This window comes from Maniola hyperantus, chromosome 9 (genome assembly GCF_902806685.2).
Source record: "Maniola hyperantus chromosome 9, iAphHyp1.2, whole genome shotgun sequence".
Lineage (NCBI taxonomy): Eukaryota > Metazoa > Arthropoda > Insecta > Lepidoptera > Nymphalidae > Maniola > Maniola hyperantus.
The window spans coordinates 15832487-15846975 of record NC_048544.1 but is presented as its reverse complement, the minus strand read 5'-3'; the positions used below and the strand labels follow the sequence as shown (position 1 = coordinate 15846975).

The window sequence follows — 14489 nt, the reverse complement described above, 5'->3', positions numbered from 1 at the left end:
GAGACATGCATATATTACATAGAGCTCTCATATAGTTAACAATAAATAGATTTACTAAAACAAGATCAATAATAATTATATTAGAACTTAGCAGTCACTACTGTATTAAATACACCACCTCCGAAGAACACGGCGCCGTTACATAACAGCGTGAAATTTTAATTTGTTGTTCTATTTAGTTTTTGCAACTAAATGATTTATAAAAATAAATGTTTTAATATTTATTTGATACTAGTTTATGCTCGCGACTTCATCCGCGTGGACATTGTTTCTCATGTTTTCAAGTTGCCGAATATTTTTTGTTTATTACAAAACAAATTATTTCAAAACAAATCAATTTTATTTTTTAATATAATTCTGTTTCTTTAGTGGCATTCCTCCTGAGGGTAAATCGTTCTGCCACGTAAAAAACCATTAAAATTTCACGCTGTATACACATTATTTCGGACTGTACAACCCTTCGGCCTTGCCGTGATCGGGTTACGGGTGGCTGTAGGGATGGCCTCCATCCTTCCTCTATAAATACGACACAAAAATAACATTATCAACTAATATTTGATTTATCTACTTATTACTTAGTTATTTACGTGAAATAAAGCTGATTGCACATCTGAGCGCATCGAACGCCCCGCATTCAACACGAGTCGCGAACATCGGTCGATCGCGGAAGTTGTGACTACCACAAATAATGTTGTGCCTGTTTCAATTGTTGATGCACTTCCTGCAATGGCATTTCAGCCAATAGTAAAGCATCATACAAAGCTGCGCGAGCGAAGCGGGTACGTCCCTCGGCATGGCGCCGCGTCCGCACGCGTCTGTCGAGCTAAGTGCGAGCGAAACAGACAGATAACTCGACGACTCAGTTTAACATGCGTCGACTATAGTAATCGAGTGACCTGCAACTCTGCACTAACAAAATGAGGTTCACGATTCGCGTCGTGACGCGCAAGTGTGGCCGTATCTTTAGTGTCGACTGTCGGCCGATCAGGTAATTGCGATCGTCACTGTTGCTTTCAAACTACGGCCATCTACTTCAAGGATGCATCGAGAAATAACTTTAATATAAAATAAATAATTTAATCTTCCAACTAGGTCTAATTTATTAATTCCCATAGGTATGTATTTAAAAAGCGATTCAACTCGCAATCTAAATGAAACTTTAAAACCTGTATAATATATTTTGTTTTTATATTATTATCTAATAGGACGAATTTGTTTAAACACTAACAAGGTCGAAGTTGTGATAGAAAATAATTGTGATTTGTTATGTAATAATTAATATTCGCAGTCGCAGAGGTCGGCTCTCGGCTGTCGGCTCCGCCTGATGGCGGGTGGACTCACTGGAAAAAAACATTAGCAACTAAAATTTAATGTAATTTCGTCCGTTCTGTCGTATTGGTGATGAATTATTATTGTAGACGTCATGATTGACTTCCAAGTCCTGATGCTGCAGGGTGCTGCATTCCTAAACGTGGGGATTTACGAAAATACTACGAGTTGAAGTTTTCACAGAGTGTGTATTCGTGCAAATACTACGAGTTGAAGTTTTCACAGAGTGTGTACTATGAGCGATATAGTTCTGTCCGCACCGCAGTGTCGTATAGCCATCTGCCTTTGTACCTTGCACACTGCACAGCATATGGTTGTATTCAGTACTCCCCCACCCCTACCCCATACCGGAACTGCATATAGCATTAAGTGGCTCAGTGCCATTGTAAGCCGATCTGCCTTCTCCGATACTTCCTCAGCATGCTTGCAGAAAGTTAGGCTTTTGTCAAACCATACGCCAAGGTATTTTAATTTATCATTAGGTTTTACCCTGACCCCTTCCAGCAAGAATGTAATGGGCTTAAATTGTCTGCGTCCACTCAGCATAATAACTTCAGCCGCTTTCGCGCCATCCATCCGCTTATATTTGCCAGTGCCTCGTTTGCCTTTGTCATGAGATCGTCCTCCTTCCTTTAGCTACCTGCGTCTGCGTTACTGCCAGCGGCCTCGATGTTTAGTTAGAAGCTGTCTGTCTGTCTGTCAGTAACTGTCGTGAACTGTGGTTCAGTGGACACGGTGCCTGACGGCGCGGAGTGTGCAGTGGGTACTCACCGCTGGGCGCTCAGTCGGGGTACAGCAGCTCGGCCTCGCGCCCGCAGCGCTCCTGCGGGAGAGGACAAACACTTACTACGGGCCGACGCACGACGCAGGCGAGGGACCTTTGTCCACGGAGGACACAAATCCTCAAAGCGTAGGCAAAATGTCCGCCGAGACCTTGCCGCGGACTCAAATCCGTATAAATCCTGCAAATTGCTATTGCGCTGGAACCATGTCTCATTAACATCGAATTGACGTCGTTTTGATATATAGTTAAGTAAAAATATACCATCAGCTCGAAACTTCAGTCTAGTACTGACGTCACTAAAATGGCGGCCACGCGCATTAGCAATTTGCCGGACTGATATCCAATACAGTTGTACTCAAGTAAGGAATCTGTTTTGATGGACAAGAAAGTACCTCAAGGATTGTCCCTCGCCTGTGTACGTATAGGCATCTAGCATCTAGTGTATTAGACTAAAGGCCTGGACCAAAGATCAAAAAGGAAGTCTAACATAATATTATAGATACCTTGCCTCTACCATTGCCATGGCCATTGGGCTACAACGGCCTCGGCAAGAACATTATAGGCAGTGTCACTCGGGGTGATGTAAGGACTCTAAGGAAACATTCAAATCTGTTCAGGCATTTAGAAGTTAAAGTGGAATAAAGACGCTTATATACATGAACCCTGAAAACATGATATGTACTCCTTCTTTTAGAAAGTGTCGTAGAAAGTTCGAGCTGTCGATCGTGCTCTATGTGCTCTGTCACGCTGCAGCAGCTGCCGAGTGAGTGTCTCACAGCACGGTGCTCACGCACCTGGTGCTCGCTGATGAGGTACACGGGCAGCGGCGCCGTGCAGAACTCGCACGGGATGACGGGCGCGGGCGACGCGGCGCGCGACGACGTGCGCGACGACGTGCGCGACGACGAGCGCGACGCGGGCCGGTACTGCGTCAGGTCTGGCCGGCATCCCGTCTGACAACATGTGATAAGAACCATCAGGTTCTGCTGTTGCTCTTATTGTATAACTAGCTTATGCTCGCGACTTCATTCGCATGGACTGCACAAATTTCAAACCCCTATTTCATCCTCTTAGGAGTTGAATTTCCAAAAACCCTTTCTCAGCGGATGCCTATTGCGTCATAATAGCTATCTGCATGCCAAATTTCAGCCCGCTCCGTCTAGTAGTTTGAGCTGTGCGTTGATAGATCAGTCAGTCAGTCAGTCACCTTTTCCTTTTATATATTTAGATTAAATGGTATTGTCGGTAATACAACAATCTAAAAACCAAAACAGTCTACCAACTGTGGCATTTAAGCAGAGCAATCGCGGGGAGTTACGAAAGGGATCGATCGCCTCAACTAACTACATTGTTTCTTCTAACGTTTAACCTCTAATGTTTGGGTTAGTATCGTTTTTATTACACTACAGTAATACGTTACATTTGTAGATACAGAACAAATGTGTCATTTAACTTTATAGGAGCACATCATATTCAAGCACAATATCTTGTCAGTATGGCCGTGTCAGATTATATTTTACAAAAAGAATATTATCGTGAAAGATACAATAAGTAATTTAGACTGACCTGATGTTGCACCAAGTCATCGGGCAGCACGGGCGCGCCGCAGAACTCGCACGGCAGCCGCACCGACTCGCTGCGACAACAACACGTTATACTGCAGCACATAATATGAGCGACCTTTGCCGCAGCACAATGTCGACAAAATAATGCCAAGTAATAAAACTTTAAAAGTGAAAGGACTTCAAAAGCATTTAAGTAGGTTTTGAGGCGCCGCGCTGCTTGGCACAGCACAGGTGTAATAAGCTCAAGGTGCGACTTACTTGTGAGTGGCGTCGTTGGCGACGTTGGCGTTGTACGGAGCCGTGACCTGCAACCAACCAGCGCGGCGTCATTACGTACAGGCGGCGAGGAGCGGCCCCGCTGCCAATTGCCTTTACACAGAAAAAGCATGCAGTGCGACAAGGCTATCTTGGCGCGTGGCGAAAATCGGAACTAACGTTGCCATCAAGTGTCCCCTTTGTTCTCATTTGAATAGTCTAAGCTTTTGTTCTACAACAGCGCCCCCTTGTCAATGTCATTCAAGTGCCAAGAGAGCCTTGTCGAACTGTACACAAGGGGAAGATTATAAAAAGTAGTAGATGTAGAGTTTAGAATTTTTGATGATTCAAAAATTTGAACGTAAAATCTATATATCTCTATCTCAGTCGGGACGGCTACCTCGTTGAGGCCCCTGCGCAGCTCCCGCAGCGACGACTTGATCTGGCTGAAGCGGTCGTCGGCGGCGGGCGGCTGCCGGCGCAGCTGCAGCTCGCCGAAGCGCTGCGCGAACTGCTCCGCCGACATCGGCGTCAGGTTGCGCAGCTCGCTGCGCCGCCGCTCCGCTTCCGCGTCTGCGAGCGACATCGCGGTTACCAAAGACTACCCAAGACACGTTGTAGGGGCTGACTAGGCATTGTTATAGGGACATTACTCGGTAGCTAAAACAGAACGCGTACTGGATAGTCAGTCGTGGAGCGAACACGCGCGCACAAATAAACTGTGATCAAAAGGTTCCAAGTGTATAATTAACTGTCCCAAAACTCCCCAACACATCGCAACAGTAGTGAAGACCCAAACCTCACAGTGATGACCCCGACGTGACACTTCTACGAGATGTACCAACTTCGGAGAGTGGGCTGAGGAATTATTTGATCCAGTTCCCCCTTGTCAGAGGCATCGCAAAGGTCTGCACATTTTCCAATACACTAGAATATGGAATGCCAGAAGGGCTTCTGTTTTCCCCACCTATTTCAATGTCAGAACCTTCAAAAGTAAAGTCAATACGAGCCTTCTAGGTAGGCGCGCTCCACCTTAGACTGCATCATGCTGCATGCTATTTGGTGTGACTGCAGCCAAGTCACCGAGCTTGCAGAAAACACTTGCGAGGTGCTTCGACAAGTCCCACAGGGGGGCTGACAAGTCCCACCTCTGAGTTCGGGAGCTGCGCACTCGCCGTTGGACGTGCCCAGCACGTGGCCCGCGGGCAGCAAGTCGGGCGCGCGCCACACGCGGCCCTGCAGCACGCCCCTGTAGTCGGGCTCCTCCGTGCCTCTGGTCTGCAGCGCGTCCATCTTGCGCAGCTTGTCCAGCTTGGCGGCCGCGCTCAGCACGGGAGGCAGGCCTGCAGGATGTTCTAATTCCATCACAAGTTACCGCATGACTGCCGTCACATTCATCGCTTCTAGCGTCGAAGGCCAAGATTGAATCATGACATACAACTAATGTAGCGCCACCGTGTCTACTCACCGACGGATAGATTGTAGGCGCTCTGTTCGCTCCTGCGGTTCTCCTCCTCCTGCAGGCGCAGCATGGCGCTCTGGAGCGCGTGGTCGCGGCGCGCGTCGGGGGGCGGCGCCCGGGCCGGGGGCTTCGGGGCCGGCCGCTTCTTGACCGCGCCGCGCGACGCCCTGCTCGGCGAGACAAGGAACATAAGCTTCCACAAGACATTGGAGTGTCATGAGAGTCTCAGCAACTTCAAAGTTTTTGTAAAACGCAAACTTATAGAAAATCTTCTTACAATGTAGAGGATTATTTAAATGACACGAAAGCTTGGTTGCTCGGAGCGTTTTGATAGTTTAACGAGTTTTAAATTATTTTGTGAAAGGCGATAACGGGACAACAAAAACACTCGGCCGAGTTTGTTGCTGGAGTTGTGTGTTGTGTCAGGCCGCAGGGCGCATTTGGATCCTCGTAAGTTAACGTCATTTATCATATTCATCAGCGTTACGTCCATTGACATGTCAAATTCAACAATAATTGTACAACATGATCAACACATTACTTGAACCATGAGTTCGTATTGGCTATGTACTTGTTCGTGTATGTTCGTTTGCCGCTTTTTGTTCGTAGCATTAACTGCAGATACCTACTGGGGTGTAAGTCTAGTTACAAGTTGGCACTCACCACAAGTCCTTGTTGACCTTGTCGGGCGCCGCCGCGCTGGTGTTGACCTGCGGCTGGTGGTTGCTGCGCTTGGCGCGCGCGGCCGCCCCGCTCCCACTGCCGCCCGCACCGTTGACGGTACCCCTCGAGTTGGACGGCCCGTTGGCAACATTTGCCCCTTCATTGGCTGCCAAGTTTGCCACCTCATTTGCTAGTCTACTGGAATTGGCCAAGTTGATTGGCCCATTTATTTGTCTATTGGCTGCCAAATTGGTGACCGGCCCGTTTGTTTGAGATCTTGACGTGTTAGGGCCGTTTGATAGATTCAGAGGTTTGGAAGTATTAGAAGTGTACCCTGGCTCGTTAGTCTGAGGTCTGGAAGGGCGGGGACCCATCGAAGATGCGTTTTGAGGTTTGGAAGAGGTAACGGCATTCAATAGGTCGGTCACGTTGAGGGGCTTGGAACTGCTAGGGGCGGAGAGAGCGGGAGGAGTGAGGCGCCGTATCTCGGTGAGGGGACGGGTGAGATTGCTCCTCGGGGGGATGAGATCCGGTTTGGAGGGTTGGGTGGAAGGCGCGAGTTTTGGCACGTTCAACGGTTTTGGCACATTGGTCGTTTTGATGGCGTTCTCGGTTGGCACTGGATCTGGAATATTACTGCAAAATTACTGTCATTCAATTGGAAAATTAGATAGAATAGACGCCAAACTTGTATATTTAGACAATAAGTCTACATTACTTCGCTTCAAAAAGTGTTGGTGCACTCACCTTCGTCGAGGCGTATGAAGCCGTGGTTGGAGTCGAGGTGCAGCTGGCGGTACTTGTGCATGACCCACTCGCCGCACTCCCCGCAGCGCTCGGTGCGGGCGCCGCAGTAGCGCTCGTGCGCGGGCAGCTCCCCGCGCCGCAGCTCTATGGCGCAGAACCTGCCCGCAGTTCTCGTCGTTAACACAAACTACGGCCGGTATGCAGGTGATGCGCCAGCTCAGTGCTCAACACAATGATAGCCACCAAACACATTGGACATTTATTTTTAATCCATTGAAGGTTTTCTACGAAAATCTATTTTACTATCACTCTGTGAAGCAGTAATGTAGGACCACTCAAAGTCCAATGAATTTGATCATTTGCTCCAAACAGATAATACTCTGTGGCCCCGGAGCCTAGTTCTATTCTGTGACAATGCACAGGTGGCATTATCTCACACCTGGAGAGTATTGCTGAGAGCATGCGTCATCTCCAAGTGAGTATACACCATTACCACTTTTATAAGTTGCACCCACATAATTCTGACTAATGAAATACAGACTTTAATGTGTTAGTTTCTGATTGTAAACACAACAACACGCAGACTCGCAAGTAGCGCGTAGGCAAGTACCAACCTGCAAGACTTCATGGTGTGCGCGCACGAGTCCCTCACGTGGTCCTCCAGGTCGGTGCCGCACACGCTGTCGCCGCACTGCGCGCACGGCACTGCCAACCAAACACACCTCATAAGTAACGCTGAGCTGGACTCCAACAAGGATCAGTTCTATGAAAATAACTGAATGAAAAACTTTAATGCCATTTTCATTTTTTCGTATTCATTCTGGAGGGAAAAGGTACTGTGTGTGAACAATGCCTAGTCAGCCTTGTAGGTTTGTCCTTCACTCACGTCACAACGGTGCAATGGATTGACGTGAATTTTTGCATGGGTATAGATAAAGACCTGGAGAGTGACTTTTTATCCCGGAAAATCAAAGAGTTCCCACAGGATTTTTAAAAAACCTAATACCACGCGAATGAAGTCGCGGGCATCAGCTAGTATGGTAGTATTGGGGCCGATTCTCTAGTACACAATCTCTAAACTAAACTAAATTAACAGGTCTAAATCTAGTGCTTTCCTTTTCCGCAAGCAACATTATGAAAGGGATAGCAATAGATTTAGACGTGATATTTTAGTTTAGTTTAGAAATTGTGTACAAAGGAATTAGCCACATTATGTCAAAATTATATTATGTCAAAAACTTGTATGGATCCAATTCATCCACTCCTCTGACAGCCATGTTTGCAGCCACTGTTGCATTTAGTAGCAGCTAAGTATATAGCTATATCTTAAAAACATTTCTCTTAGCACAGGCCTCCTCTCAGAATGACAAGCCTTGAGAGTTGTCCCAAAGATGTATGAAGTCTACCAATTCACATTTGGCCAGAACGGAGGACTACGGTCTAATCCCATCTCATTCTGAGAGAAACCCCCTTTGGACAGTTACAGTGCGACAAGGCTATCTTGGCGCGTGGCGAAAATCGGAACTAACGTTGCCGTCAAGTGTCCCCTTTGTTCTTGTTTGAATATTCTAAGCCTTTGTTCTCCAACAGCGCCCCCTCTGTCAATGTCATTCAAGTGCCAAGAGAGCCTTGTGGCACTGTGAGTGTGAAGTGTGCACATGTCCTCACATAGCTTGTGCATGTCGTCGTGGTGCGCGGGCAGGTCGGCGAGCGGCACAGGCTCCTTGCACACGGGGCACATGCGGATGTTCCTGGCGCAGTGCACCGCGTGCGTGGTGAAGTTCACTGCCGGGATCTCCCGCTTGCTGACAACAGAACAACACTAGCTTGTTGTTGACGTATCCACAACAACTGGCAACATGACCCAGCTCAAACTTTCAACAAGATCACTTTATACTCTACGTGTTGCAGTTCAAGACAGTTGCCTTGTGTAGACCTAGACAAGCTGTCAGGCACAGACAACAGCTAGCTCCTAATATTTCTATATTAGCTCATGGATTTGGATTTCGGCTAATTAAAGAGCCTTTGAATAACAAAATATTGGTTCATACAAATACTTATATTTATTCCAAGATATGCTTTCCTCACAAAGTTTTCAGAAACTGAAAAGTATGTGCAAAAGGTAACACCCAATTGTCAACAATCTTGTAAGAAATCTAAGGATATAAGGATTTACAATCTGGGTTTCTTTAAACAACAGTGAATAGGCATTTTCTAGCAAACATATCTCATCACTTCCCATCAGGTGTGATAACCGTCATGTGTACCACACTAATATTATAAATGCGAAAGTCTGTCTGTCGCGGACATCATCTAGTGTAAAATAAACGGGACTTACAGGGTAGTGATAATAACTGTTGTTTCCAGAGAATGAGACTAATTTCTTTTGTTTTGGTGATCACATACTATTTTAACTGGTAGGGTAACACATGGAGGTATAGGAAATATTATGAACAAATAAACTAAACTAATACCCCACTGAAACCCAAAAAACATTTTAGCACAGAGACCAGTAGGCTAACTAGACTTTTGTATTGAGTTCAGTTAACTCATTGTTGGTATTGTTAACTGAATCAATCAGTGCCTTGGACTATTGACCTGGATTTCAGCGCTGCCAACAAACTTTCAAGATTGTTGCATAACTTTAATTGAATGTACGTTTAACTTACCCTTAATAAATAAAGCCATTCAATAATAGCATTAACAAATTCAACTCAATATGCATACATGACACAGCTCGTTATAATAATATATAATCAAGATGAGGGTAGAAAAAATAATTGAATTAAGGAAATCAAGAAATCATAGAAAAGGCGGAAGAGGAAAAGGACGGCGAAATAATTTGATGAAGAGGTAAACAACCGCGCGAGCAGCGTCCGACACATGTAATTTGCTCCATTTATCCAAAAATAAACTCACATGAACATCACATCGTATGTCTCTAAAAATAGCGCAATTATTGACACAACATCGCGCTGCACTGCGCCGCAGGCCCACTCACCAGTTCTCGCAGGTCTTCGTCTCGGCCTCGTCCATTATGCAGCAGGAAATGCAATTGTAACAATTCAAGTGTTTTTCACAATAATTTTAGAACATACTTTGCTGATAAAGTAGCTTCCTGGCGTTATAGTTAACACTTATTCGTCAGTACACTGGCGCTTCCGATAGACGATATAAATTAAAGCAAATTCCAATTATTTAAACAAACAGAATATATTATTTAGTATTGTTAAATAAATTTTTAATAAATCGGTGAATCCCGCTATGCCAGATTTTTGATGTTTTATTACTAATGTTGCCACTTGCCAGTTTTTAAAATCATCTCTTGTCACAAATACCTATCTTTCCTGCCTATTTTTCAGTGTATTACTTTACTCTATGCTATTTTTGTCTATGGAGTTAACCACAGATGAATAACTTAAAACAAAACTGACATTATACTTAGGCAGACTTAGGCTGGGAGCAGATGAATCTTGTAAGTGAACGATTATAAAATCGTAAATCGAATAATCGATAGAAATTTTAAACCTATAAGGCGTAAGCGTATGGCGGATCAGACTAACTGTGTAAGTATGCTGAAGTATGCGATCAATAAATTCAACAGTTTTAGCGTGAGTGAACGTCGACTAAACACGTGAGTACAGCCGGGACAGATATTATTTATAATTCAACAGTTGGCAAGTTTCTATTATGGAATGGAATAGGCCATAGGCGGTGATCGCGTTTCTAAAGTTACCCGCCGGTTTCACTGTAGAGCGACGACAGGCCGGAGTTCCCCTAACTCGGGAGTCCCAGGTGGTCAGGGCAGGACCACCACCATGCTGCACAGTGCACTCATCGCAACTAGGTGGGGACGCCCCGCACTAACGCGGTACGGGATAGCGCGGTGTCCTCCCGCCTCATACCCCAATTGCCATCTCGATCTGACGCGTACTATATATAGCCTAAATAAAGCCTTGCGAAAGGTTCGTTGGTTTGGGTAAGAATAGCTATTAATAAAAATACAAAAATGGTTTTAATATTTATTTAATTTTTATACACAATGCAAAAGTAGTGAACTTTGCTAGTTAGCATAAATGAGTGGTACTTATGGAGCAAACTTACCAACTATGGGCCGAAACACATAAGCGCGTTGCGGCGCCGCGCCGCTGAAATCGGCAGTGCGCTATAGCGGTGCGGCGCCGCAACGCACGACGTGAATTCCAGCGTTATGACGTCATACTTGTTGACAAGGATGCAGTTTGTTTCTAACACTCTTGCAAACAACACGTGTCAACCGAGAAGCAGTTTTAAAATTAAAATGTCTGACGTTGACGTCGATCTGTTTATATCTTCGGTTCAGGAACACCGTTGTTTGTGGGATACTAGTGACGAAACCTATAAAGACAAATTTATAAAACAAGAAGCATGGAAAAGCATTTGTGAGATCGTTTATGTTGATTACAAGGAAAAAAACTCAACCGAAAAATCAAAACTGGGTAAGTAGTAACATATAGTCTTAGGCAATGATATTTTAAACTAAAGATAAGTTACGTTCATAGTAATTTACGTTTTAAATCTGTTCCTGTGTTTAAATCATTACCTCCCAGCAATCCAAAACTGCACACATTTGCAAGTTTTACTGATTAGCAAACCAAAAGATATGAAATAAAACGCAATTGAAAGAGATAGCTATAATTTTAATGGTTGCACTTCAAACGTTTCTTGTGCATAGAGTAACATTTATAGTCGTAGAGTGGACACTTGATTCAAAACTATTCAAAAGTACATAGATAAGAAATAAAACATCTTACAAAAGTAAATCACATTTATTGAAAATTTTAACAGTGAAATAATTAATAATGAAAGAAAAGAAATAAAATACACATTTTTAACCGACTTCAAAAAAGGAAGAGGTTACTCAGTTCGACCGTATATATGCTTTTTTATGTTTGTTCACAACATGTTAAATAGTTTGAATCAAATGTATTAAGGTATTATTTGTATTTTGAACTGAGTAGGTATACGAACATTCATATTTTGTTTAATTGCCAACTTAGGGCGCCAACATCACTGGAAAAGTAATTACAAAAATCATTCCGTATTAGATGTGGGCTTAAATTATTTTCATTTGCTGTGGGCAAATGCAACATTTGCAGATCAGAATCATCAAAGATAATGTCATCGGTCGCTTGTACTCCATCTCGATTCAAAACAAAGTTGTGCATTACACAACATGCCTTGATAATGTCTGTCGCAAATTCGTATTGCACATTCATAGATCGATGAAATATGCGCCATTTATTGGCTAGGATGCCAAAAGCGCACTCGACATATCTTCGGGCACGACTCAGTCGATAATTGTAAACTCTTTGTTGTACCGACAAATGTTTTCCTGAGTAAGGGCGCATGACGTTATTCGAAATTGAGAATGCTTCATCTCCTACAAAAACAAATGGAGTTTCATTTTGAGAACCTGGTAAAGGCTTTGGTACAGGAATAGGTAATTTGCGTGTCATAATCAAATCATAAAGTTTAGAGTTCTGGAAAACGGTGGAGTCACTTTCCTTGCCATACGCTCCTATATCGACAAAAATGAATCTATATCTAGAATCTACAAGAGCTAATAAAACTATTGAATTATAGCCCTTATAATTGTAAAACAGTGATCCACTGTGCGCAGGACATGTAATACGGACATGTTTACCATCAAGAGCTCCTATGCAGTTAGGAAAATTTGCTTTCTTGTCAAACTCAATAGCGACATCTTCTAGAACCTGTTTTGTTATAGGAGGTATATTTTGACTTGATAGATGTTTCCATATGGCGCGACAAACTGTCCTTACAATTTTTGCTATTGTACTTGCTCCTCGGAAGTAATTCGTATGCATGGTTTTAAAGTCACTGCCGGTTGCTAGAAATCTAAAATGAAATAATAATTAGTAGGCAAATAATAAAATAATACAAATGTAGGTATAATCAAACTCAAACCGCGCAGGTAATAGTGTTGCTAAAGGAATAGATTTTCAAAGATAGACAGGTAGTTTTTCAAAGAAGTACTCAATAAATATTTTACATTATGGTTGTTCTAGGCAAAGTCAATCAGTTTTTAACTTGCCTAAGTCAAGAAAAAGCAGAAAATTATTCTTTTTCGGCGGCCAGCCATTTATATGAAATTGGATGGACCGAAAGTACTTATGAAAGTTATATCAAATTTTATATGTAGTATAAATGGAATCTAGGGAATTTTAGTCTTTATTACTATTTTTCACTTGTGAAGTTTTTTGTTGCAGGTAATGATTTAGTCAAGAAGTGGAAGGCCATAAAAGATAATTTTGCTAAATATCAAAAAAAACTAAAAGATGCCAATCGATCAGGAGCTGGAGCTGCAAAAATTAAAGAATATCACTTGAATAAACAATTACAGTTTTTGAAAAAGGTTTCACAAAATGCAACTGATTCCAGTTTATGCGTAGCGGAAGGAGATATTGAGAATGAAATAACGGCATTGCCTCGTTATAAAAGTCAACCACGAAAACGAAAGGCAGATGATAAGGATGATATTGAAGAAGATTTATTGGCAATATTAAAAACACCGGAGAATAGACATTTGCATTTTTTCAAGGGGATTTTACCATCTCTACAATCGTTAAATGAGAATCAAACATTGATATTTCAAAGTCGGGTGCTTCAAATATTAACCGACATTCTTCAACCTTCAATTCATCAAAATACACATCACGGCTATAATCAAGAATATCAGCATCAGGGTTACAATCAAGGATATTCAACTATGAGATACGATAATACGGTTCAGAGTGGCTACCACACTTCTACTCCTGGAAGTTCGATTACTGAACAGAGGACTACCTCATCATCAAACCAACAACGTCCAATAAATTCACCATTTTTACTGGACGAAACGTCAGCTACTTCCTATGTTTCACAAGATGAGGAGTTTGATTTTTCTTAAATTGATCATTACATTTTTTAAGGCCTATTAAAGTATTCTTAAAGTAAGAAAATTGTATAATGCAAAAAGCTTAATTTGATTCTGTCTTGTTTCATTTGAACCTGGCTTTGTACCACTAGGTACCCCCAAACCATGAACACTAGTGATGCAAAATTTTTATCGACACCCCGCTAGTACCACAGGTGTATAAAGCCAGGGGTACAAATAAAACTAAACATTTGATTCCGAGTGCCATAAACATCAATAAAAAAAAATAAGAAACCTATTTGTTTTACCTTAAAGTTAAGCCCAGCATTTCCAAAGCAGTAACTGGTTTTCTTCCTTTATTTTTTTTCTTCTGTATATATTTTGATAACTCGCTTAATAGCTCTTCAAATGATGATATACTCATTCTAAAGTAGGCAACAAATTTTTTTTCGTCTATCTTTAATGCTTCGTATTTTTTAGAAAAGAACTCGCCATTTGGATTCATACCCTTACTTAATGGATGTATCCAGTATCTTCTTTGCCGTATTTTTAAGATAGAATAATGTCTTCTTAATAACAAATAAGCAATAAGTTTATTACGATCCATCGCAGAGAGACGTCTATCCACACTCAAAAATCACGAGAAAATGGTTGCCCTACCATAATGCCCTGTTTCGCGACGCCGCAACGCGGCAACGCAACTGCCGATTTTGGCGTTGCGGCGCCGCAAAAATAAGCAGTTTGCGTTATGTGTTTCGGCCCTAT

At 42.9% G+C, this 14489-nt stretch overlaps 3 protein-coding genes and 1 long non-coding RNA gene across 8 annotated transcripts in view; 2 read left to right on the top strand and 2 right to left on the bottom strand.

Annotated features, from left to right (window-relative positions):
- The window catches only part of Tbc1d22 (TBC1 domain family member 22), a 73781-nt gene that overhangs the window by 26562 nt on the left and 32730 nt on the right, over nucleotides 1–14489 (top strand). The gene's annotated exons all lie outside the window — the stretch shown is intronic.
- On the bottom strand, nucleotides 319–10124 carry LOC117985396 (uncharacterized). Of its 5 annotated transcripts, none has more exons than XM_034972098.2 (13): nucleotides 9807–10123; nucleotides 8474–8610; nucleotides 7420–7510; nucleotides 6806–6963; nucleotides 6059–6683; nucleotides 5402–5562; nucleotides 5082–5276; nucleotides 4334–4506; nucleotides 3937–3983; nucleotides 3680–3749; nucleotides 2908–3066; nucleotides 2101–2152; nucleotides 319–1340 (listed from the first exon to the last, which is right to left on the bottom strand). In XM_034972098.2, the coding sequence occupies exons 1-12, from the start codon at nucleotides 9839–9841 to the stop codon at nucleotides 2111–2113; spliced, it is 1893 nt and encodes a 630-aa protein (XP_034827989.1). In that variant the 5' UTR covers nucleotides 9842–10123; the 3' UTR covers nucleotides 319–1340; nucleotides 2101–2110. The 5 variants fall into 5 exon arrangements, with proteins under 5 accessions (XP_034827989.1, XP_069356997.1, XP_069356998.1 ...); XM_069500896.1 differs by lacking the exon at nucleotides 9807–10123 and adding an exon at nucleotides 9725–9785; XM_069500897.1 differs by lacking the exon at nucleotides 9807–10123 and adding an exon at nucleotides 9475–9706.
- Nucleotides 11145–14018, top strand: LOC117984876 (uncharacterized). The gene is made up of 2 exons (XR_011237092.1): nucleotides 11145–11283; nucleotides 13078–14018. It is a non-coding gene; the product is annotated as an uncharacterized lncRNA (long non-coding RNA).
- LOC117984874 (uncharacterized) lies at nucleotides 11599–14488 on the bottom strand. The gene is made up of 2 exons (XM_034971537.2): nucleotides 14033–14488; nucleotides 11599–12706 (listed from the first exon to the last, which is right to left on the bottom strand). The coding sequence occupies exons 1-2, from the start codon at nucleotides 14329–14331 to the stop codon at nucleotides 11818–11820; spliced, it is 1188 nt and encodes a 395-aa protein (XP_034827428.1). The 5' UTR covers nucleotides 14332–14488; the 3' UTR covers nucleotides 11599–11817.

Coding starts and splice junctions, on each gene's coding strand:
- LOC117985396 (XM_034972098.2), bottom strand. CDS start 9,841: ATGGACGAGGCCGAGACGAAGACCTGCGAGAACTG. Junction 6,964..7,419: donor CACACCATGAAGTCTTGCAG/GTTGGTACTTGC, acceptor AACTGCGGGCAG/GTTCTGCGCCATAGAGCTGC. Junction 6,684..6,805: donor CTTCATACGCCTCGACGAAG/GTGAGTGCACCA, acceptor GTAATATTCCAG/ATCCAGTGCCAACCGAGAAC.
- LOC117984874 (XM_034971537.2), bottom strand. CDS start 14,331: ATGGATCGTAATAAACTTATTGCTTATTTGTTATTAAGAAGACATTAT. Junction 12,707..14,032: donor ATGCTGGGCTTAACTTTAAG/GTAAAACAAATA, acceptor ATTTCATTTTAG/ATTTCTAGCAACCGGCAGTG.